Raw genomic sequence first — 24,751 nt, 5'->3', positions numbered from 1 at the left:
GACTCTCTGAGCATTTAGGGACCTGTGGAGCCAGGGGACCCTACCACTCTGTTTTGCTACTGTAAGCTAGAAAGTGAGAGGAGCAGAAAGCTGGCCAGGCTGAATTTCCCTTTAAGGCAGCAGTTCTCAGCCTCCTGTGGGTCCCTTTGGGATGGGAGGACCATTTTATAGTGGTCACATATCAGATAGTCTACATCTCAAGTATTTACATCATGATTCATAAAAGTAGCAAAATTACAGTTACAAAGTAGCAGTGAAGGCAGCTCTATGACTGGGGGGGGGGTCACCTCGACATGAGGACCTGTATTAAAGGGTCGCAGCGTTAGGAAGGCTGAGAACCATGCTTTAAGGAGTCATACGCGTTCTGAGTCCTTGAGCAAACTACTTGCCAACGAGAGCTGAAATGCCTCCGTCCCTTTCAAAGGGGGTTGTTGTGAGGATTCGACAAAATTTGCAAAACATATTGTGCTTATTTAATAATACGTTTCTTCCTGTCTTCTCAACTGTGTTGACTTATCCAGATGAAAACATCTGAGTCATAGGCTTTTAGTCGAAACAATAGAAATTCATCAGTTTTGGTGAGCGCTCTGATAAAGGGAACCCCACTTTCCTTGGCAACAAAGGAAAACACTCTTTCAACATATTATTTGGTGATGTTTCTTTAGCAAATAAACATTCATTTGCTTTTCTCACACACAGATTGAAAATTAATCCCCACTTAAAAACCCAGAAGCCCTGATTTCTTAGAGGCGTGTGTCTAAGTCTCTTGTCTCAGCGCTCAAATGTGGGTACACTTCATGACACGGTCTTGAACCCAGCTGCAACGGGAACGACTCGCATTAAACAAGAAGCCTAAGAAATTGCGAGGTGAAATTCCTATTTGATGCTGGCTAACAAAAATGAAGATCCGGGAAGCCAGTGAGATGGCACACAGTTTCTATTCAACATCAGAACTTCATCTGTGATACTTAGTCGCTCTGATAACCAGGTGAAAACGCTTTCTGAGAAACCTCCCTAGGATATTCAGATAGCACAGATGCTTATCACTGGGGCCTGTGCCCTGAGCTGCCTGGCAATGCCCCCTTGCATTGTTCTTGTAGGGCTTCTTTCTGAAGCTATTATGGCTGAACAGTGTGGAGGGAGAGGCTTTGGGGAAGGACGATATTCTCTCTGGCGTTGCTCTACACAGCACCAAGCTCAATGCAGTGCCAGAAATGGATACATTATATGCCACAAGATGTGTGATTAGTCAATAGAGAGAAAAAAAAGTCATACACACTGCCATCTTCCACAAAAAGGGAGAACACGCTATTGTAGACATGATACCATGTGAAAGGTTAATCATAGTCTGGCAATTACAGTGTTGGATGCAAACATACTTTTGCTGAGGCTGTGAGTTTCCTTGATTAGAAGCTCTGCTCCCCGCTGGGACCTTCTCCAGCACCAAGACATCTTGGTCATGTTCTTTAAGTCTGACTGTATTCGCCTCAACGTCCTGCAAACACAAATTACACCACATACAGATGCTGCCGTTCACTCAGACAATGACAGAAATTTCCAAAGCTTCAGAAGCTCATTTGGCGCTTGTGATGTTAATTGTCGCGTCTACAAATTAAGCCATTTTCAAAGTCAAGGGCTGGAACGGTCAGAGGGAGGACCAGATGAGGTTTGAAACATATGGTCTGAAAACTGCTTTTTACCCTAGTCTCAGAAAATCTCTGGAGGGGCCTGGTGTGGTGGTGGGAAATCTCTGGGGAGGGCACGGAGCAGGCTAACTGCGAACCAGAGGTGTTTGTTCTTTCTAGAAATATGTGGCAAACAGCACCGAGCTTCAGCAAAGTCCTTTTCCGTGATCCTTAGGAGTGGCCCTTCTATCTAAATAAGCAACTGCTTTGTTTTGATTTTGACGCATGTGGGATGTATGTGCGTCCATGTTCCTTTGTGTGCACTCCACCTGTGCAGTTATACACGCAGAAACCAGAGGTCTACACCTCAGCTGCTCTCCACCTATTCTTTGAGACAGAGTCGCTCACTGAACCTGGAGCTCTCTGACTCAACGAGACTGTCTGGTCAGCGAGCCCCAGGGATCCACCCGTCTCCTTCCCAGCTCCAGGGCTACAGATGCACGCTACTGTGCTTGGCTTCTTAGGTGAGTTCTGGGGATCTGAACTCAAGGCCTCTGGCTCACGCAGCAAGCCCTTCACGGACTGAGCCGTCCTCTGAAGCCCAAGCAACAGTTCTTTCAAAATCAAACTGAAATGCGATCCAAGCCCTTTTCAGTTGTTTTGAACGACTTTGTAAATGATGTAAGGAATAAAAATGGTCCAAATATGACTCTCTCAAATAATTTTTTTGGCAGAGTGTAACCTCATGGGTATTAACGCCAGAGTTAGTCAAGTTCACCTAAACCTTAACATACTTTAAAATAGTCACTCTGAAAATTTTCCTACTTTTTCTTGATATTTATTTATTAAACTCACAGCCTTATGGAAGAGATTTTGAGGCTAGCCTGTTAACAATAATATTTTGCCTCCATTTTAAATGACACTAGATAAGGACCAGATTCCTATGACACCTTTCCCTATATTATCCAAAGGTATAAATTTTATTATTACTAGTTCATTATTCATTATCATCATCATTATTATCGTTTGTTGTTTTGTTTGTTTTGGTTTTCAAGACAGGGTTTCTCTGTGTCACCCTGGCTGTCCTGGGACTTGTTTTGTAGACCAGGCTGACCTCAAACTCACAGAGAGCTGCCTACCTCCACCTCCTGAGTGCTGGGATTAAAGGTGTGCACCACAACCACCTAGCAGATGAATGTACCTCGTTGGATCACTGGACTAGGCATTAATTTCCATTGACAAGCACTCAGTAAATCAAGAGTCTGATGATATAAGAATGGCTTGGAATTGGGAAGAGTTAGGACGCGGACCATAGAGAAGACATGGTTCCGAGGGAAGCCGCCATTCTGCTGGACAGTAGGGTAGAAAAGGGCATAAAAAGGGACATAATCAAGACGAGTGAGAAACTTCTTATTAGACTTTGATGTTTTGCTAAGGCAACTGCTATTATTGTCCATTCAAATGGAGCAGTACAGGCACATGTAGAAGTATTTGATACAGAAAAATACTGGATGTCTACTGCTGTACACAGCACACGGAGCAGGCCCGTGTCACAGCCCTTGGTTCAAGCATCTCTTTGCCACAGTCCTGTGGGGTGAACAATCCACTCAAACCCTTTCTTCTTCAGGAAGGGAAAAAATAGAATATCCTTCTGCCAAGTGTGTCCTCTCAACTCACCCTCAAAATCCGGTTGAAATCTTCCTTGTCGACTCTTAGGAAGTGACAGTTATCTTCTCGGAGAACAATGGAGGCCGCTCGGGGGGCATCGTTCACAAGAGCTAACTTGCCAAAGTCATCTCCCTCGTGCAGGGTGCAGACCACACCCTGGGGAGAGCAGGACATTCAGATAAAGCGGGTCAGACACCCTCCTTCCTCACCCCCAACCCCCCAAACACCGTGTACACAAATGGGCTGCATCTAGTATTACATAATTCAATTAAAACGGCTCAATTTTTTTCTTTCACAGAGTAAATACAGTCAATGAATGGCTGAGTGCAATAATTGAGAAAATGTATGATCAAAGATGAAATTATGTCTTTTCTACACGTAGTAACAATGCCATGGTAAGTTTGATTGCAGCAACATTTGTTACTACTTAGAGATACACTAGCAAATGGAACACAATTAAGTTTCAGAAAAGAAGAAGAGATTTAGAGATATATACCTTGCCATAAATGACTACATTCACTGATCCTTTTAGAATAATGTACCAGGAGGTACCTTCTTCCCCCTGGTTAAACACTAGACACAAAAAGATAAAGAGACTTATGACAAGAATAGAAGCACATCAATATAAATTACAGCTTATCAAATCATCACTTCTAAGTCCTCAGAATTACGCACACATAAAATAAAAAAAAATTACCAGCAAATCCTAACTAATTCAGGTGGAATATTATTGTCTTTCTATGGAACATGAAAGGACAAGAGACGGTACTATTTGCTCTGCCCTGAAAGGCAGGTGTTTACTGGGTATCAATTTACCAACCATCCATTTCTTAATGGAATGCATGTTTCCCCCACAACTCATAAAGCATTGTGCCGTAGAAAATAGGTTTTAAAAGTGACCTGACCAGTAATGCAAAGTTTGAAAACATGCAAATCAGTGCTGTCGCATGTTGATAAATATATACCTCCACATATGCTTTCAATTGCTTAGATGATAACTAAGATATTCAGAGTAGGAGCCCCCTGGGGGGTGAGAGAAGAGCAGACTGAAGGAAGGGGCATGAGGCAGTTGCAGTGGGCAGTTTCATCATTTGGAAAACATTTAAACTGTTGTAGAGACAGGAGTGCTTGATAAAAAAAGGAAATATTTCAATAGTCTGTGTTTTCATCCAAAACATAAATATTTTATAATACAGTGAAAACAATGAGCAGATTTGAATGAAAGAATTAAGAGACAAGCAAAAAAGAGTTAGATGAAAAAGATTAGGAGACAAAAATTAAAAAAATAGGAACGTGATTCTGAAAAGGCAAAGGAATCAGTTTTTTCCTGAAGGAGGTGACAAAGTTAGAAACAGTGCTCCTAATGACTGAAAACAACATATCTTAAGATACGATTTTTCAAAGTGCATTTTGTGTCTATAATTCACATTTCCCATTTAATTTTAACTATGGTGATGTAGCTACCAAAGAGCAACACTTTCCTGGAAGTTTGTTTAATTGATGTCGATTAGCAAAGTATTCTGTGACCGGGTTTAGGAAGTGTCCATTTATACCTAGCTGTCATTTTCTCTTTGGCACAGAAACCCTGAGAACCTTTGCCTTGCTGATTCGTCTCCTGATTCTGCCACTGATTAGGCAAGGGGGCATTTCCTGGCCTTAACCCCAGCTGTGGGAGTAGGATTTTGTAGGACTAGCGGAATACAGCTTCGGGAACACTGCTCGCCTCTATTAGGACCAGAGTTTCTTGCCTCCAGGTATGATCACAGGGCTGGATGACAGCTTGGATCTTAGAGAGATGCCCCATGTGGTTGACACAGTAGAAATATCTGAGGCAAAGAAATTCTCCTGGGCTTGGAGCCCATGGTGCAAAGTGAAGAAGACCACGAAACACAAGACTTTAACTGTAACAGGAAATTTCATAAGCCAAGTTAGTTCTTTAAAAAGTTAATTTAAACTTTTTTTGTGACTGGCGTTTATTGTGGCCCAGGCTGGTTTCAAACTTGCTATATAGCCAGGGATGACCATGAACTTCAAACCCTCCTACGTTCATCTTCCAAGTGCTGGGATTATAGGCATGAGCCACCCTTCCAGTTCCATCCCCTGATCCCCTGGGGTTTATGCAGGGGTGGAGATAGGAACCTAGGGACTGTTTCACATGTGCTTGCTTCTGCTAGCTGAATTATCCCCCAGTCCCAAATTAGTTCTTCCAAATCCACAGGTTGAAATGAAGTCACCACCCACAGCCCTGTGAGAAGAGCAGAAACTTCATCCCACCCATTTTGGACACTGTTGAAACAGTGGGTAGAGAACCAGGAGGACCAGACAGGCAAGTGGTACACGGAGGTGCTGGGAAACCACCAGACTTCAGATTAACGGATGCAGCCGGAATAGCCACAGGTTCAGAAAAGGGCGAGCGCCCCGTGCCATCCTTTCAGGTTGGGGCCAACAGGGAGAGTACGGCATTGACCTTGAATAGCATACGGTGCGACCAGGCTCTTACTTACACACAGTTCCTCCTTTGGCGTGAGACTCAAAGATGAGAACCCCCGCTAACTCCCGCTTCACCTAGAAGGAGAAGAAGGGCTGTGGGAAGGCGAGGTAAAGGAGAAGCGGCTTGTGTTTGGTGTGGGTGCCCGTTAACTGCTGCCCCAGGCTCACCTCAAGCTGTCTCTCTCGCCTCGTTTATACAAACTCCTGTCCCCCAGAGCTATTTTCTCTAGACTTGCTGCTGGGATCTCAAGGTCTATACTAAAACAATAGAAACGCTTACAACAAGTTCCCACCACACAGCCCCTTGGTGGCGTTTATTTATCTTGTGGGGTGGCAGCAGGCCACAGTGAACATGTGTGAGAGTTTGTTCTCTCCTTCCACCGTGAGGATTACTGGAATGGAGTTCGAACCTCAGGTCTGTACCTACACCCACGCTGAGTCATTTCTTAGGCTCAGATACCGTTTTTTGTTGTTGGTCTGTGCATGTGTGTGCGTGTACAGTGTTTGAATGGATGCCCATGTGTCACAGCTTGATTAAGGGATACTTACTGTGGTAGAAAGATGGGATAAGGCTTTGATATGAAGGAGTTCATCATAGATAATCTCTAGGTCATCCACAGTCCTCTGGCCAGGCCTACAAAGAAAGACAATAATGAAACATGTTGTTATACATGTTAAATAAGGAAACGAATCCCGCGGTCAGTAACATGTTCAGGGGTTTGTTCTACACGGGAATATTCTGACTGAGGGAGACATTGTGCCGTAACAACCCCCAAGGTACCCGAAGTGAATGTCCTCACTAGTGGAAAGGATATGGGAGGGGCTGCATGTACCCAGCCAGGCTCCTTTCCCTTCCAATCTCAGGGGGACAATCACCCTACGTGGTCACTTCATAGATAATTATAAAACTTTACTTCTTATTACGTCCTTCATCAACAATGATAAAACTTGCCTCTAACAAGAGGACACTTGGTTGATGAACTTGACAATGGATTCACATTCCCTGAACTCTGGTGTAGGATCTTAGCCTAATGAAAGGGTAACATGGCTTCTCTTACTGTTCCAGGTTGCGTATGATATTCCTCCCAGAGGACTTCCATAGGGAAGGATTTCTTACCCAACCCTATGGAGCTATGTGCATCCGGTGAGAACAGGCAAATCATAGTGTCTGGAATGTCTAAGAGAGGGAAAGGGAAGTGCGCCCATATATGTGAAGCTCTGTTCTTTGGACTACCACTGCTCACAAAGGGTTAATAATTTGTGTTACTGATTTTTTTTTAATGCCAAAACTTGGTACTATATAAAGTTAGAAATATACTTCTGATGTGTGGAGTAAGGGGTTATCTTTAGCATAAGAAGGTTGGATAAATTCCTAACTACTTTTTGTGTCTAAAATTATTTTGGAGCCACTAAGGGCATTTGATAACATTAATGATAAGAGATAAGATTAGTCAGTAATTTGGGTTTTTTACGTTCATTGCAATATAAGGAAGCCTGACTAACTTGTTTTTGAAAGTTATAGCTAGGTTATTAATCCTGAGAAGGCTGGGAAGTGAGAGAAAAGTGTGTGCAGTGACTCTCATCCGTGGGGCTGGATGAGAGGGGCCCCCACAGGCTCATCTATTTGAACTCCTGGCCTCCAGTGGGTAGAACCATTCGGGAAGGCTTAAGAAGTGTGACTTTGTTGAAAGAGGTGTGTCACTGGGGGTGGGTTTGAGGTTTGCAAAGCCCATGCCATTCCCAGTTAGCTTTCTCTGCCTTGTGGATTTGTTTCAAGATGGGAGCTCTCAGTTACTGCTCCAGGGTTACGCCTGCCTGCCTGCTTGTCTGCTGCCACCCTCCCCACCAGGATGGTCTCGGACTCTAACCCTCTGAAACTGTGAGCTCCAGCAGACTCTTTCTTCTATTAATTGTGTTGGTATGGTGTTTTATCGTAGCAATAGAAAAGTAACTGTGACATCATCCTTTTAACCTTCCATGGGAAAACCAGAGATGCCTCCTTCTTGAGAGAGATGTGAGATTTACGCAGAGCCGTGGGTGTTAACGTACTTCCATAGTTAATCGTGTAAGTGGAAAACAAGACCCAGCAACATGCTACCCAAACCTCAAACCAAAGTGAAACAAACTTAAGGTAGAGTATGGTGTTTAGTCCAGTAATTTATATCTGGGACTTAAATCAATTGTGGAGTGTTCAGAACTGCAATGTAAATATGCTGGAATGGGCAGCTGGATTAAATAATTTTGCAAACACATAATTGCACAAGGTAAGTGTCAGGCCTACGTGGAGATAGCTGGGGGAGGAAAACATTAGAACTCACACATGACCTTCGTAAGGGCAGCTTTGCCATGAACAAAAGAATGCTACGTCCTTGCTACCCAGACTCCAAGGAAGATGACCTGTTTATTAATCCTAACTGCACAAACACAACATCCAGGGCTTGGGAGATGCCAACCATTTCCTGCCGAGGATCATCACTGAAGAACACAATGGCACGCTGGTCTAGCGCTTAGCCCTGTCACCTAGGAAGTACAGACCCTCAAAAGACACCAAAGAGAAGCTGGGGCCCCAGGGGTGCCAAAGGAGCCAAGCCCTCTTAGCAAGGGCCCAATCTACCACTTGACTTACATGTGGGGATTTTGCAACAAGTACCCTTGGGGATTTAAAAGTCAATCAAGTAAGCCCCATGCATCTGTGGCCATAGAGGCAGCCACTGGGGAAAGCCCAGGTAGACATAATAGGATTACAGCTCTTCAGCTGGAGGAGCGGAGAGGCCCCACTGTTTGGGCTTCTTCACTTCAGCTGCGACAGCACCGTTGTTCCTAGATGTTTGTCTAAAGCAGAGGGAATGACTGGACAGCCTCACCTCCTAGGTGTGGATTGAGCTGAAGGTGGGGGGGGGGGGCGCAACCTCAGAAAGAAAGGCTTACAAGTATGAAATTCGTTCTTAACTCTCGGCTGATTCAATATGGAAGTTAGGGGAGCAGATCTATGGATGTTTAGGAATATTCATGTAGTGACGATATGAAATCGTTATTGCTTAGTTCAGATTCTTTCTAAAGTTTAGAACTTTAAATTCTATTTGAATCACTCAATTTAATACATTAAACTATTCAGATTTAAATGTTGTCTTTAGAATTTACAAATACTATTACAGTAAAAATAATTATATTCATCTGTAATTTCAAACATAATGAACCGTCAGATCTTTAAGGAAATAAACTCAAAATCTGCCAATGTTGAGCCATTCCAACTCTTAGGATCTGTATGGGAAGAGGTAAAGATGGTACCAGTCAGGCTAGTTTTGAAACATGCTCTCTTGGTTTAGTGTCATACAGCGGGGGCCTTTCTAAATTCTCTTCATCCCCACTGCTTTGTGTTGTGTCCATCCGTCCGTCCATCCCCAGACGAAGCTAAAATCAATCTAGTCAACCTGCACCCACCTAAGCAAATCAAAACGTGAATCCCTCTCCTAGCATGAGTGAATCTCAATGTCAGCCGTAGGAGTAGCCACAGCACCTCTGGCTGCTCCCAAGGGCACCAGCTCAGGACTGCTGTGTCGTCTAGCGTCTTTGGGAAGCTTCGTCTCCCCACTCTTGCTCTCAGATGGAGGTACTCCCCTTGATCTGCCCCAAGCCCTCAAAGAGCACCTGAGAACATCTAACACTGAGCCTTCCTCACCACAACCTCTGAACAAAGTCATAGTTTTAAAAGCGGGTCTCTCATAGCAAAGAGTGGCATCAGGCACCTTTCGTGCTTTGGTCTTTATGGGGGTGACAGGAGGAAACGGAGAAGCGATCCTACAAATTAGTCCCCAGCCTGTTCAAACGGTCATGAAAGGGTCCCAAGGGCTGAAGGCAATTTGGCTTTTAAGAGGAAAAGGAAACGGGGTGCGTGGGAGGGGGAGATAACTCCCATGGACCTTCAGAAGGGGAACCTACAAGGCCGGGGAAGTGAATTGACTCTCTGGATGTTCTGAGTGGCAGCTGGTGAATGTCCCTGGTCTTTGCTTGTCCTTCTCCGGATGTCACAGGGAGAGATGTCAGGCATCCCTGCTTCTTTACAAACCTGCGTGGTGCCACATTGCTGTGGATTTGCTGGATCCCGCTGGGGAAAGGCCTAGTTTCTGCAAGGGCTGCATTCTGGCAGTGATGTCTAGTTACAGACAAGATAATAAACGGGGATGGAGGGAGAAGCAGTTTGTACATTAAAGGATGGGCGGGCTCAGGTGATATTGGACGCTGCTGGTAAATACTGCTTTATCAAGGAATTTATCAAGGTCAGAGGCAGTTCCTCAGCTATTGGGATATGGGTAAAATGAGGGATTCACCCATTTACCAAGAAGCATGTAGGCGTGGCTGGGGGGAGGGACACAGGACAATATGCAGTCAAGGAAAGCAAAGAAACTGGTTCCAGTAGACCGCCATCTGGTCGACCCTGATTGGTGTGGCCAGCACTCAAGGAAGTCAACAATAGAAATGCAAGCACATGTCATGTTTAAGCTTCTAAGTTTCAAGAAATGCTTTGTTTACCTCTGGAGGAATGTTTGTTTCTGATGGAGGATTTTACCACAATCCACCTGACACTCTACTTGTACGTCATGTTTTAGACCCCTATCACTTTTAGGTGCTCTTGAGACTGTGTATAAATCTTACTTTTTCTACCCCCCTTAAAAGGAAGTATGGTGGGGTCTGTGCCCTTGTCTAGAGAAACAGGTTGCTGTTGTTGTTTGCTTGCTTGCTTGCTTTTTCCACCTCCCAATATCCTTCTTCATACATGTCAGGGGCATTCCCTGTGACTAGCAGTGAGGTGCCCTGCCCAGCTGCCACCCTCTCAAATTAACCACCGAGAAGTTTGCTAGATGCAAGTAGCTATTTTTTTTGTTCTTACTGGCAAGTCTGTGTAGTGGGGCTTTGCATGACTCTATGAGATTAGAAACCTATATAAACTCTCAGCAAACAGCAAAAACTTTCTGCTTGTAAGAATGAGTGCCATCCCATAAGACATGGGGTCCCGGATCCATAGGTCAGAGATTCTACACCCTAAATGCTTTTAGGACAAGGTATTTGTTTGAGCTCAGGAATAGAATATGCCTTATATTCTTCTGGAAAATGTGTCTTACAAGAACACTCTCCTGTTTAAAAAAAGAAAGAAATTTTTGTTTTTGTCTTCTGTGTATGGGTGAATTCTTACATGTGTATGAGCACCATGTTCCTTCCTGGTACTCAGAGCCCAGGAAACCTGGAAGAGGTTGTCAGAACCTCTGGAACTGGACTTACAGGCAGTCGTGAGTCACCATGAAGGGATAAGAACTAAACTACAGTCCTCTACAAGAGCACGTAATTTCCCCTGGCCACGGAGCCATCTTGACAGCCCCTAACATTAAACTTTGTAAGAAGTGCAACTACTGATATTTTCCTTTGAAATACCCAAGTATTAAGTGGAGGAGGACAAACCAAAATTAGGAAGGATTCAGATGGAAAGCTCACATTCAGCTTTTGGGTGCAATAGAAAATGTAAGCTTTCAGGGGTGCTACAAGGATACATTGTTAGCTTTATTTTTCTTCTCAGTAAACTGTCAGTTCTTGTCTGGGATAGAATTATGGAAAAAGTGGAATCATCCCATTTTTTTTTCTTATCCTCCTCCTCCTCTTCCTTCCTTCATTCCTTTCTTCATTTTCCTCCTCCTTCTTCTCTCATTCTATCCTAATTTATTAACTCTACTAGAAAGGAGAAACCTGAAGCAACATTGTGGGAAGGAAAGAATCAAACAAGAGAAGCCCTTGACATCCATTAAGCACAAGTTCTTCTGAACACAGGAAGTTATAATTAGCCATGTCGAGTTCATAGAATTATTTAATGCTTCAAAGGGATAAAGGATGGGAGGTCACCATGTAAAATACCTAGTGTGATTCAAATGTGAGTCACTACATCTTGTGTGGTGCTGATGGAGTGAGGTGGCTCCTCCCAGTTGGGGTTTGTCTTCTTACTTAAGTTTTCCAGTACCTCTCCCAGACATCTGTAAAGACAAGCCTATTAATAATCCCAAGTCAGGGACCAGTTTTTAGCAATATGCATGAGAGCCAGGCATGGTTGTGAACCCTGTTAGTCCCAGCACTCCAGAGACAGAGGCCAGCAGGTATCCGTAAGTTTGAAGCCATCCTGGTTTACAAGTGAAACTCTGCCTCAAGAAATAAATGCATGAAACATATATAGTTTTAAGAAAGCATTGTTTATCTGAAATCTAAATTTAGTTGGGCATCCTATATAAGGATGTTCATAAGTCAGTTCATTTTTGTGGCATCAGTCTTGACAATGTTACCCCCACACAACCACGTGGACTCTGCTACTGACAACACAGAGCAGAACTCAGTGCACAGATACACATAAGAGGTTCCTGGAGCCTATGAGGAATCCATTATTATAACAACCCTTTATGGACTGAGGAATCATCAGGACCTCTCTGAAAGTAGAACCCTCTCTACAGCAAATGGCACACTTACATTCTATTCTACATGGTAATAATTTATTGAATGTGTTATGCTCGTATTTCAGATTTATAGAGGAATGATTTATTGAGATGATGTAACACTGTAATAACTACTTTAAAATCCAATTTCCATGACATCGTTCTTCACCAATGCCCAAGACATAACCTACAAAGCCATTCTGAGACCCTTTAGGACCATGGCAGGTGGAACACAGAACCAGAGTTAGACATCTGGATCAAATTCATAGTCTACCATGATCTGGATCACCACAGGCAGCAGCATTTGCCTAAGCTTCTGGCTCCTAATCTATAAGGTGGGAAGTACATGCATTAACTACTTCTCCGTTGGTTGAGTAAAGAAGTATTTAGCCCAGTGCCTACCACATAGGCACTTAATAAATGCTGCCTATCATTAAGTGCAATTGCATTTGTATTTCCATTTGCAAGCCCTTGGAAAGGAGGGAGAGGGTTAGCAGGCATTATTAAATCTTTGAGATTTGCACCCAAGAGATGTTGGATGTGTGGTGGCAAATTTGTGAGAATAGAATCCTGGCTCTCATGCTCCACATTACTGACAAGTTATTTAGCAGGCTCTTGGATTGCATGCATGTATTTCAAATGGTATCATTAAGTTCTCCAAAAACCATTAATTTTAATCTCATACAAACGTCTAGCTGCTCTCAGTCTTGGCCCGTCTAGTCCATTCTCTACAACCATTAGAGATGTCAGCTTCAGAAAAGTCGATATAGTGCATAACTGACCATGCACATCGTCCATTTATGCTCTTCCACGGTTCCCTGAAAGGACTGTAAATTCCTTCTAATGTCCAAAGATGACATAACTGACCTTCTTTTATCTCACTAGCTCAACTCTGCACCTGGTCCTGGAACTCCTTTAAATGTCAAGCAGCTCTTTATTTTCCCAGCAGGTTTCGGGCCCACCCCTCTGCTGGTGCCCCTGCCTGGCTGGAAGCTCCTTCTCTGTTCTGAGAGGAAGAAGCACCAAGGCAACCACAGCCTTTGCTGCTCCTAAGAAGCAGAGAATCAACTCACATAGGCGCCCACTACAACATGAATGCATGCAGGGACATTCCGAGATCAGATAGCACAGTTCATACCGTAAAGACCCTCACACCACTAATTGTAGAAGGAGGAGGAGGAGGAGGAGAAGGAGGAGGAGGAGGAGGAGAAAGAGAAGAAGGAGAAGAAGGAGAAGGAGGAGGAGGAGGAGGAGGAGGAGGAGGAGGAGGAGGGGAAGAAGAAGAAGAAGAAGAGGAAGAGGAAGAGGAAGAGGAAGAGGAGGAGGAGGAGGGGAAGAAGAAGAAGAAGAAGAAGAAGAAGAAGAAGAAGAAGAAGAAGAAGAAGAAGAAGAAGAAGAAGAAGAAGAAGAAGAAGAAGAAGAAGAAGAAGAAGAAGAAGAAGAAGAAGAAGAAGAATCTTACCAGGAACCCAAATGTGTAAGTGTCCAGCTATAGCACTGCTGCCCTGGGCCCCAGTTCAGCTCCCAGTACCACATCAGGCAACCCACAGAGAATCCAATATCTTCTTCTGGCCTCTGGAGGTACCTGAACACACACACACACACACACACACACACACACACACACACACACACTTCAGTGCATTTTCTTGGGTATGCAGACATGAACAGAACATAGCACACTGCTGTTCTAAAGAGATGTAATTCTAAACTCCAGAAATGACCCACTTAGTGGAATCACTTACGCAGGTCCACTCCCTAAGCTTTCAATAAGGTCACAGCAACCTTTGCAATGAGAAGAGAGGCTGTACGCTGAGCACCGAAGGATACACTGTGGGAAGGGCCCACAGTGCATCCTGTTTCCCAGCTTCGGCTCCTAGGCTCAGGCTTCCTCTTTCCTCTGAGCACCATGTGGAAATGAACTGCCCAATGGTGGACATTCTCCTGGAGAGTACATGCCCCCCCAAAAGTGAAAACCACCAGTGACTTTTGGCTGGAGAATCTGAGATCTACAGAGTAAAAGATACCTTCCTAAAATTTTAGAATTTCAAACTTCATATCCTCAAATACAGTCTGGACAAAGAAAGATCCAGTTAAGACAAGTGGGGATGGAGAGATGGCTCGGTGGTTAAGAGGGTTTTCTACTGTTCAAGAAGACCTCAGTTCAGTTCCCAGTACCACATCAGGCAACCCACAGGGAATCCAATACCCTCTTCTGGCCTTTGTAGACTCCTGACACAAACACAATAATAATAATAAATAATACTAATACTACTAATAATAAATATTTTAAAAGACAAGTTTTGCTAATTAAGAAAAAGTAGACAGCCCCCTGATGTTCCCCTAACAACTGTATAGAGCATCCAGTCAGCAGGGCTATTGGGCATTAGCGCCACCAATCGGCAGGGGTGGACAGTCCTTGCCTCTTCCCAGTGTTCATTTGCTTTCTAGACTCAGACGCCTAAAACCTTTCACTGGTCACATAAAATAAGTGAATTGCAGTTCATGAGTTTCAGGCCCATGTGGAAGACAGCAGAACAACATGCTAACAACTTTCAATACGGCAATCTAATTTTCCTGTGCTGTCCTGTCCTCCCCGCCCCCGCTCTTTCCAGGTTCAGTGGATTTCTTTTTTAGGAAGTTTCAGAAGGGCATGACTCGAATGCGATTTGAGAAATGCAATCTTCATTTCCCTCCCACTGCAGGCAGGCCTTCGTGAGACCCCTGTCAAGAGTGGGACACAGAGTCTCCCTCTTCATGGAGGGAGCCGGAAGGCTTGACGGCAGGAGAATCCTGCATCCGCGAAGCCTCTTTGTTTCCAGGCGGCTTCACCTTTTACAGTATGGTACCCACCTGGCCATCTCTGTATCTTTTGGCCTATGGCTTCCTATCCAAAGTGCCTGCTTCAGTGTACACAAATGCCCACATCCGCGAGGAAGCACTCTGTTTTATATCCGTGTGTGCACAGTAACCTCCTGCATTCGGGCTTATAAACAAAGCGAAGTCAAAACAATCAGCTCTGAGGGTTCATTTGTGTTTGATGGCCCTGTCTCAACGCTACAACAACAGTGCTGTCAACCTGTCACCGCTCTGCCGCATTTGCCCCCAAATGCCATGCAGGTCCACACCTGCGCAACCACGATGGGCATTGTGAGCCACGCTGTCTGCCACCACATAAAAAGCTAATTTCACATTCAGAATGTATGTTTTTTTTTCTTTCAATACCAATAGCAACAAGAGTGTGCCAAAAAAAAAAATTCCCCCTGAAGCTCTATTCTGTTTTTTAAACTGCGGAACATTCTTTCATAGTTTGACAGTTAAAATGCTGCAGTTAATGTAATAAACAGAGAATTTTTCTAAGTAGCCTGTCAAAACAAGTGACACTTTTTTTTTCAAGCTAGCGAGTCTCAGCCTCAGAACAATGGGAAGTACCTTTCAAAGCAACATCTTCATTATACAATCAAATTCTCAAAGTAATCTTCTCATCAAAGAATATTGTGTTATTTCTTTCCCAGTAATTATCAGAGTTCTGCAACCTCTCTGGCAGTGGTGACTATCACAAGTGCAGCTGTGCTGAGTTCAAAAACTGGAGGTCCTGGCCCCGCTGACATAGAGCCAACACATGCTGTGACTCCACGTTTCTCAGTTACTCGGCAGTTTGGGCCATAAAGAGCCAACTGCCCCAGGACCCACGGAGGTGGCCTCGTTGGTCCCTTCAAGAACAGCCCGGGTGCTGGTGATTCTTGATCAAACTGGTTTCTTTTCTTTGCTCTTAAATAGAATCAAGTGATATCTTCAAAAATTACTAGAAAATTGAAAAATAACTAACCAAAAAGCAGAGGGGGGAGTGTGTGAGTGTGTGTGTGTGTGTGTGTGTGTGTGTGTGTAGAACATGAATATCTATCTCACAAAATTTGAACCCTTATTTTTCACTTTCCCACCCCGTAAGAGCTGTCATTCAAATAGGAAGGAAATACACAAGCCTAACGAAGCATTGCCAGTCCAATTCCAATGTTTGCCAAAATAAAAAAAAAAATCCTGGGAAGATGGGAAGAAAATCCCCAAATAATATGTCTTGGACTATCAGTGAATCTTTATCTTCTTGCTTTTTTTTTCGAGACAGAATCTCCATATGTAATCCAAACTGGCCTGAAATTTGCTATGTTGCCCAAGATAGCCTCCAGCTCCAAATCTTCCTACCTAAGCCTCTCAAATGCTCAGACCCAAGGCCTGTGCCACAACACCAAGTGAAACCCTGCTGTTCAATAGCCAGAGGTCAACCACAGCCAAGCCTGGGAAATCAATGTTTCTTGAAGACTTGGGTATCTGGGGTTCATGTAATTCATTGGATTGTGGATGAAAATGGGAACAGCACCATCTCTCCTTGGGGGTGCTGGGAAGAGAACTCATAGCTTCACTTACACGTGCTAGACCGGTGGACCCTATTTCTAGGGATGACTCATGAAACCTAGGCAAGAAGTCTCGAGCGTACAGCACATACTCAATAAATGTCTGTCCCATTTGACTCTAACTTGGGCTTACAGACTCCTCAAAGGAGCAGTTACTCTTTCTACATTTTAATCCACTTGGTAAGCACTTGAAGAGAGAAGTCTTAGTGAATCCAACGGCAAGGAAGAGCCGAGGAAGGATTGGCAGGGGCTGTTAACTCGCCCAGTCACTCAAAAAATGCTTATTGATGGCTTCCTTGTTGGGGACTGTGGTGGTTTGAAAGAAAATGGCCCTGACAGGGAGTGGCATCATTAGGAGGCATGGCTTTGTTAGAGGGAGTGTCTAACTGTGGGGGCGGGCTTTGAGGGGGTCTCCTATGCTCAAGCTACACCCGGTGACACCATTCGTTTCCTGCTGCCTGTAGATCAAGATGTAGAAGGATCTCAGTTCCTTCTCCATAATCATGTGTACCTGCATGCTGCGACATCCCACCATGATGATAATGGACCAAACCTCTGAAACTATAAGACACCCTAATTAAATGTTTTCCTTTATAAGAGTTGTTATGGTCATTGTATCTATTCATAGCAATAGAAACCTCATCTAAGACAGGTACATAGCCTTACTATTTCACACTAGGGAAACCCTTCCCTACAGTATAGAATGCTAACACACACTACCTTGTCCATTATAGGATGTAGTACAGCCCTGATTGCTTCCTTGTTCATGGGTCTCGAGCTATCTTCTGCTCACATAGAGCTCCAGAAAAAAGGAACAGCCTCATGTTCCTTCTTAACTCAACTCCACAGCATTCAGAACAAGTTAGGTGGTCAAGAAGTGCTGGCGAATAAGGGGTTAATGGAGAAAACTGGCACTGTGTGATTGCCTTTCACAGACTCCCCGTATCTGGCTGCTTCTCAGTGGGCAAGAAAGCAAATGTGCAGGGCAAATGTGGCAGGGATCCTGGACATTGGATGCCTTTAGTAGCCCTAGAGTCTTCACCTCCGTCCAACGGATGCCAACAGCCTGTGTGTCCATTCATGTTCTGACAACCCAAACATCCCCACGCATTTCCAGATGCCTTAGGGTCTGCCTCAGCTGGACTCAGAACCTCAGAATGATGGCGGCTTGAATGAACGTGACAGCAAGGAAAATAGTAAAAAAAAGAGATGAAGCCAGGAGAGATGAAGAAGGACAGATGATGAACGAACTGGTCAGGAGGAAAGGAAATAGTCTGACTGGAGAGAAAATGTGGTTTCTGAGGCCACTATCTATTTGATTTCCACAACCCTGGGGAATTCTTGTGCCCTTGGCCATTCTCCCATGACCCTGCAGGGCAGACAGAGCACAAATTGTCTGGGCAGGGTCCTTGGACCCTACTCCTGCTTAGGGCAGTGTAGCTCTGGCTTTTCTATTTGATATTTTGGATCCTTCTATTAAATTTCTGTTTGAAGAAAGGGGATTGAGGCTAAAAGAGCTGAAAACCATGGTTCTAGAGTGAAGGATGATAGCACCAACTGGGGTGAGGGAAAAGCCTTTGAAACACTCTGTGTAGAAGATTAAGCCCCAAGAGAGAGTTTGGACAAAGGGGACACAGTGTGACAAAAATGACATGTGTTGAAAAGCCCATGTTGCCTGGAGTATGGGCCAGTGAAAGTGAAAGAGTCCTGGGGGAAGGAAATAAAGCTGCCCTCAGAGGCCATTGTGAACTGGTCCAAGGGGCAGTTGCTGGGGAAGTCAGTCTGAGGGGCAGCTCTCGCTTAGAAAGTGCCCAGTGGACAGAGCAGATGTAAAATCAAATGTTCTTGCAGAGACCAGAGCATAAAGGAAGGTCGGCCGAGCTAGTGGTTCAGGGTTGGCATCCATAGCCGCCTGGCACTGGCTGTATGGAGGAGAGGGCTTTGTTTCCAGCATGAAAGTAGAAGCCTGTGTGTGCGGTTTCCCAATCTAGCACCGAGCCGCCTCGACTGCAAATGTTTCCCTGAGAAAGCCTGGGAGCGGCCATGCGCTTTGCGGGCCATGGAGCAATAGCAGAATGCCTGAGGTCTAACAGGGGCTTCACACTTTTCTTCTTTGACCTAATTAAATATCTCAAGGTTGTCGCTATCAGCTTGTGGCCAGCTGTGACAGACAAGAGAGCTTCCAGCTGCCTCACTGACTGAATGGTCAGCCTTGAAGGGGTTTTACCAAAAGAAGGAATGAATGATTTAATGGATGAAAGAATGCAACGTGGGCATGGGAGCTTTGCTTCTGGGGATACTTGCCCTCTAGGACCATGAAGAATGGGGCTGCCTCAGTCTGGCATAGAAGCAGAACAGCTTCTGCTTGCCACTGGCAAAGGCCAGTAGTATGGGCGCTCTGGTTTGATATCCTGAGTCGCCTGCTAAAGATATATCATCGTTTAAACTCACACGAGTGGACCTTGGCATTTGGGGAGGGGGTCAAAGTTTAAAATAAAACAGAGACAAACACCACTGTGGTCGCACCCCTTAGTCATCCCTCCTCTGACTTGAGGGATGGCCAGGACTTCCGCCACCAGCCTGGCACCCCTCCCCGGATGTGCCCGCGGCCAGGCGAGCCGCCGCCGCGAGCTCCCGCTTGCTTACGGTTTGCGCAGGATCATCCTCATGTGGGCATCAGGGCCCATCTGAGACAGCAGCAGCAAGGTGTCCTGGAACTCCTCATCACACTCCTTCTTCTCCTCCTCGGTAGGCAAAGGGGCATCCTCGTGTTCGTCATCCAGAAATCGATAAAATAAATATTTGTCTTGGAAATGGCGCTCCTGGTCCACTGTGGGAAACATAGAGGCAAGGGTCGGCCGGGGCTTGAAGCGATGACCCACGGCTCGCTGGCAGGAGTACAGGGCCGGAGTCCTGCAGGACAGCCAGGCAGCGGCTCAGCTGGGAGCCCGAGTCCTCCGAACTCCACCTCACTCAGGCGGGGCAGCTAGAAGCCCAGCCGTTCGTGTACAGTCATCTGAGCCACAGCCTCCTGGACCCACCCGATTTTGCCTCCCCGCGCCTCCTGTGGGCACCTGCCAGCTTTCATAGAATGAGCACGCAATGCCTTGGTGGCATTTTCTACAGTGTGGGGCGTGTGTCCCAAACTGGTCAACTCACTGTCAGAGCTTGCTTGTGGAACGGCTTTGGGAGTGCGGTCTCCCTTGGGAGGCATCCCTAAGGGAGGTCAGAACTTAGGCTTTTATTGCTCTGTGTACCCGTTAAGACACAGTACTCTCACCACTTGGAGGGGGAAAAAGGTTTACAAGAACAAAGGCAAAGCTGGGGAACTCAGACCCAGGAACTCACACATCCTAACCAAGTGACCAACAAGATTTAAGTCTCTGTTAGAAAAGAAGGTGGGCTGGGCTAGAACCCCTCATCTAAGTGTCTGGAAGTCACTTAGTTCCTCTATAGCATGGACCGTCAAGATAAAAGACAAAAAACAGTGGTAGACCCTGGCAGATTCCTGAAAGAGGGATGGTGGCGGAGGTGGTGGTGGCGGCGGCAGCAACACACAGGCGCTTATTGCAATACAAGGTGCCTAGAACCCATCCCAGACCTGCGAAGTCGGAATCTGCTTTGAGCAAGAGCCCCAGGTGGCTGGCACACACATGAACACTTGGAATGTCTGAGGAAACTCGAGCAAAATTCTTTCTCCCAAGTTCCCAGGTGCTGGTGGATGAAACGACTGATTTGAATGTTTTCATGTTTAGGAAAGTAGGCTTAAGCAAGTGGCATGAGCGGTTCAGCGGCAGTCACACCCCGGCCCTGAATAGCTCTCCTGTTCAACCAGAGCTGCGGCAGTTACTAGAGACCGCAATTGCAGCAGCGCCCGCTCTGATTTTAAACATGGCCATCCGGCCGGGATACAAATCGGCTCTCCCAGACAGCGGCGCAGTGAAAAGGCAGATTCTGAATTCATTACTGACTCTCATGTCATCAGCCCGGCCACACATTTCATTGTTCTTTCATTCTGAGCCTGCCTAGGGACTGCGATGCAATGCTTGCAGTCTAATCACACCATCAATGAACCATGAATGCAAACTAATAAACATAATTGGAGCTGATGCACCCTGGCTGCAATTTCATTTTCCTTTCCTTCGGTCTCGGAAGTTAGGAAGGTACGATGGTGGAACGTGGCAATCAATAGCATCCGCTCGCCGCATTTGTATTGCTAAATGAAGATGCTAGCTTGGTGGTTCCTTAAGGAGATCATCATTCTCTCTTGCCCCCTTGGGAATGCAGCAATAGCTTACCCAGGGCAATACACTTCGTCTGACTTGAGAGTTTTCCAGAGCCTGGGGCCCATCTTACCGTGGTTGAGGACACCGTCTTCTAGCAAGACCTGCCACATGCCAACAGCTTGAGTCCGGGAGTGAACGCAGGACGTTTGCTGAATCATCCAGTCTACCAGTTCAGTCCCGACACAGCATTGTCTAAAGGGGATGAGATACAGAGGACGGAAAAGTCACCCCTTTGCAGAGAGAGTGGGAAAAGCTTTCGAGAGGAGAACCTTCCGAAAAGCGTGGTACCATAAGCGGTAACAAGGCAAAGAAAGCATTTTTAGGGATATAGCCTTAGGCTCTTGCACCAACCATCTAAGCAGGGTTGTGTAAATAGAAGAACACTAGAAGACAGAACACCAACCTACTCAAGGGCAGCTAGATGGAAAGCATTACCCTTTCTTCTAAGTCTAGCACTGTGAGCTGCCCTGGGACAGCTCAGGGTGAGGGCTGCTGGGAGACATGAGCAATTAGCAATGCAAACCTTTTCGAAAAGGTTCTGTGTCATGAGCATTAACGTGTCCACAGAATCTGTCATCTAACAACACCAGATGCTCCCTGTACAGCCATGTGTTAGTCCCAAAGCTGTCCCCTGTAGTGGGAAGGCAAGCTATGTGTGTTACTTAGGACATATACAATTATACACTTACGTATTAGGAAACTCTGAGGGAGGTGTGAAAATAGGGCAGGTGTTACTTATGTGTGTGTACAAGGGAGAAAGTGCAGTCCTGAAGTCCTAGGGACACATCTCAAGGGACATGGAATAGGGCAGGGAGGCCCAGAGCAGATGGTGGCGTGCAGCTGGGCCTGACTCATTGGTTGCCTCCCTTGGCATGTTAAGAATGGGACAACCTCTCAGGATGAGCAGAGATGGGGCCAAACCTGAAGAATTCTAGCATAAACTAGATTCCTTGTCCTGGGCCACTTTGGGAAAAATCTTGAAGTGGTAGAGTTATTGAGTTTGCTACTCATTAACTATGTGACTTTGGCCATCTCTCTGGTTCTGATTCCTTCTCTGTAAGGTAAGGGAAGAACAAGTGATGACTTTGAAGGCCTTCTCCAGGTCCAATATTCTAGAATCTCGGAAATCTATCCGCTCTTGGGATGCAGTGACCCTGACCCGGGGAGGACGGTTGAGAAGGCCGGCTCTACTCATCCATCACAACTTCCAAGGGTGAAGAAACACCTACATCTTCACTCTGAAGTAACCAAATACCTCTGAGCTAAACATACAAAACAAACATTTCTCTTATGATTTGGTAGATTATTCGTGGAAAAGTTCTTATAAAAGTATAGAAATCAATTTTATTTGACTTTTAATTCAATGATTGCTCTTTAAAAAAAAGCAACAAAGCTGATTCAGAGCATCGAATTTCTAGGAAAGACACAGGGACTTTGGAGTCAGAATACACAACAGGGGCACATAGCAGAGTCCCTGGGTACCATTTCCGCTAAATGACACCTAATCAGAACTGACTGTCATCCACTCTAGCATAGTGGTCATTGGGATGATACTGGATCTGGCAGGGCCTCAACGTTCTGATACTGAAGCAGACATACAATGGGATAAAGAGCAGGAGGGAGGAGATGGAACGTGCCAGCACGGATCTGGGGCAAGAACTCAGACTGCCGCAGAAGAGGAAACCGTGCCCATGGTTTCCAGGGGAGCCCACTGGTCATCACCAGCAGATCATTAATTTATGTCATAGGGTGTGGAGCAGACATAACACCCCATGTCAGGGATTTAAGTCTCCGCAGGATGGCCTCAGGAAGAGATCAGTTTCTGACTTCCCGTTTCTAGGATGTGTCACCAAACATGACATAGTTAATGGAATTTCCCCAACACGAGTCAAGAGTTGGGCGAGCATACTCACATTTGAAGGGAAAAAAAAATAACTAAAACATCCAACAAAAAAGATCTTTTCAGCCATGTGAACTTTAAGGTCCATCTAAAGCAAAAGAGCTGAGGGCTAACGGGGTTGAATTCTGGGGACATGCAGTTCATGTGTTTTAGTTTTGTTTGGCTTTGTTCTAAATCTTGACTTTCCTTAGAACTATACTGCATGAGCCACAGAGTCCAGACAGATCAATGTTGAGGGCTGCAGAACAAGACTGAGACTCTGAAAGAGGCTGTGAAAATGTGGCTCTGGGAGCTGGCTCAGTGGGCATCTGCCCCACAAGCATGGGGACCTGAGTTTGAATTGCCCACGTAAAAAGTGAAGTGTGGCCAGGCACATGCCTATCATTCTGGTACTGTGACAGGAAGAGACAGGGGATCCTGGGGACTTGGTTGCCAGCCTAGCTCCAGGTCTAGTGAGAGACCCTGCCTTGAAGGAGTAGTATGGACAGTGACTGAGCAGGTCACCCAGTGTCCTCCGACAGCTTCAGCAAATGCACACCCCACTCCCTGCCATGTTAAGTATCTTACTAAATAAAACTTCACTAGAAAACAAACTTCATAAAAGATTATATATATTTTGTTCACTTCCGTATCCTTAGAGCTTGTAACACTATGACTTAAAAATTAAAAAAATAATCACTGAATTAAGAGATCAACCATATTTTGTGCAAAACTTGCTTGTGTACTCCCTGGACACAGGACTTAGTGAAGGGACGTTGTTTGCTCTCTTTGCCCGGGGTCAGTTTTGTCATCTAAAAAATGAACACATATATAGATACGCCTTTCTGGAAGGAATGCGGTGGAGATAAACTTCATGATCCCATGTGGGAAGTGGTGTGGTGTCACCCCTGGCATATAAGAACTGTGTGAGTGCTAGATGAACTTAGTACTAAGGGCCACTGAAAGATGTTGGCAAGCAAGCACAGGGGTTTTTCCGCTTTGTTCATGCCTGCACACATCAGCCTGCAGTGCTGGGGGCTAAAACAAGTGCAGGCTGGAACCCTGGAATTTATAATAGAGGCTATCTGTCCCACTTTTATAAAACACCGATTGGAGGGGGCCAAGCCGTGAGGATGAACAAACATACCTGTACGTCTTTAGGTGGTATTTTCTGTCTCTTATCATGTGGGGTGCTCGAGAGAGAATGGCAATTCGTAGGATTTTCCCAGCTCTGAGGATCTTCTCTGAAGGGACCTGGGTTTTAATCAGATGGGAGGAGAAGAGGGGAAAAGAGAGTTTACGGAAGGGAGTGGACCCGGTGAATTCTTAAACCACTTTCTAATCAGAGTCCGGATAGAAAAACACAACACACTCATACATATTTACATTGTTCACGCATAAGACATGTCACTGTTGTGTCGAGAACTGAGACAGGCTGCATGTTTATTGGCTCTGGGAAGTGACTCTGAGGAGCCTTGACTTGACGCACTGACACAGGAACCACCTCCAGTGGTACTTAAGAAGCGAGCTGGATGGCTCATCAACCCACCTACATCCCATTACCTTGGTAATGGTGTTAGCAGGACGGAGAGGAACGTGAGGTTCAATGAGAGGTGTCTGAAAAATAAAATGTTAAGGCAAAAGAAAATTAAACAAAAAATTCAGTAAAGAAAATTATGGGTTGGGGATAATAAGAAACACCAATTTTTATGAAACTCAAAATAGAATTTAAAGAGAGAGAGAGAGAGAAAGAGAAAGAGAAAGAGAAAGAGAAAGAGAGAGAGAAAGAGAGAGAGAAAGAGAGAAAGAGAGAAAGAAAGAGAGAGAGAAAGAGAAAGGAAGAGAGAGGCCTCCTAAAGAACTTGAATGCACAGGCATTCAAAGGGCAAAATTGGACCATTCAGTTTGCCAACAATTAAATATAAAT

At 45.2% G+C, this 24,751-nt stretch overlaps 1 protein-coding gene across 9 annotated transcripts in view; it reads right to left on the bottom strand.

Moving 5' to 3' along the window:
• Rapgef4 (Rap guanine nucleotide exchange factor 4) overlaps positions 1-24,751 on the bottom strand; it is a 262,768-nt gene that overhangs the window by 52,457 nt on the left and 185,560 nt on the right. For 7 of the 9 annotated variants that reach the window (XM_085680953.2, XM_048426319.3, XM_048426318.3 and 4 more), the window contains 9 exons: positions 24,388-24,441; positions 23,972-24,078; positions 21,016-21,137; positions 19,306-19,489; positions 6,333-6,417; positions 5,798-5,858; positions 3,790-3,866; positions 3,303-3,449; positions 1,380-1,495 (listed from right to left, as the gene is read on the bottom strand). In XM_085680953.2, the coding sequence (XP_085537079.1) occupies positions 1,380-1,495; positions 3,303-3,449; positions 3,790-3,866; positions 5,798-5,858; positions 6,333-6,417; positions 19,306-19,489; positions 21,016-21,137; positions 23,972-24,078; positions 24,388-24,441 (953 nt within the window). The remainder of the gene's footprint in view (positions 1-1,379; positions 1,496-3,302; positions 3,450-3,789; positions 3,867-5,797; positions 5,859-6,332; positions 6,418-19,305; positions 19,490-21,015; positions 21,138-23,971; positions 24,079-24,387; positions 24,442-24,751) is intronic. The other 2 variants (XM_085680954.2, XM_085680956.2) reach the window with 1 other exon arrangement.

This window comes from Myodes glareolus, chromosome 21, assembly GCF_982192425.1.
Source record: "Myodes glareolus chromosome 21, mMyoGla1.1, whole genome shotgun sequence".
NCBI lineage: Eukaryota > Metazoa > Chordata > Mammalia > Rodentia > Cricetidae > Myodes > Myodes glareolus.
Note: the sequence above shows the minus strand (reverse complement) of the source record. Positions and strands in the feature narration are given on the sequence as shown.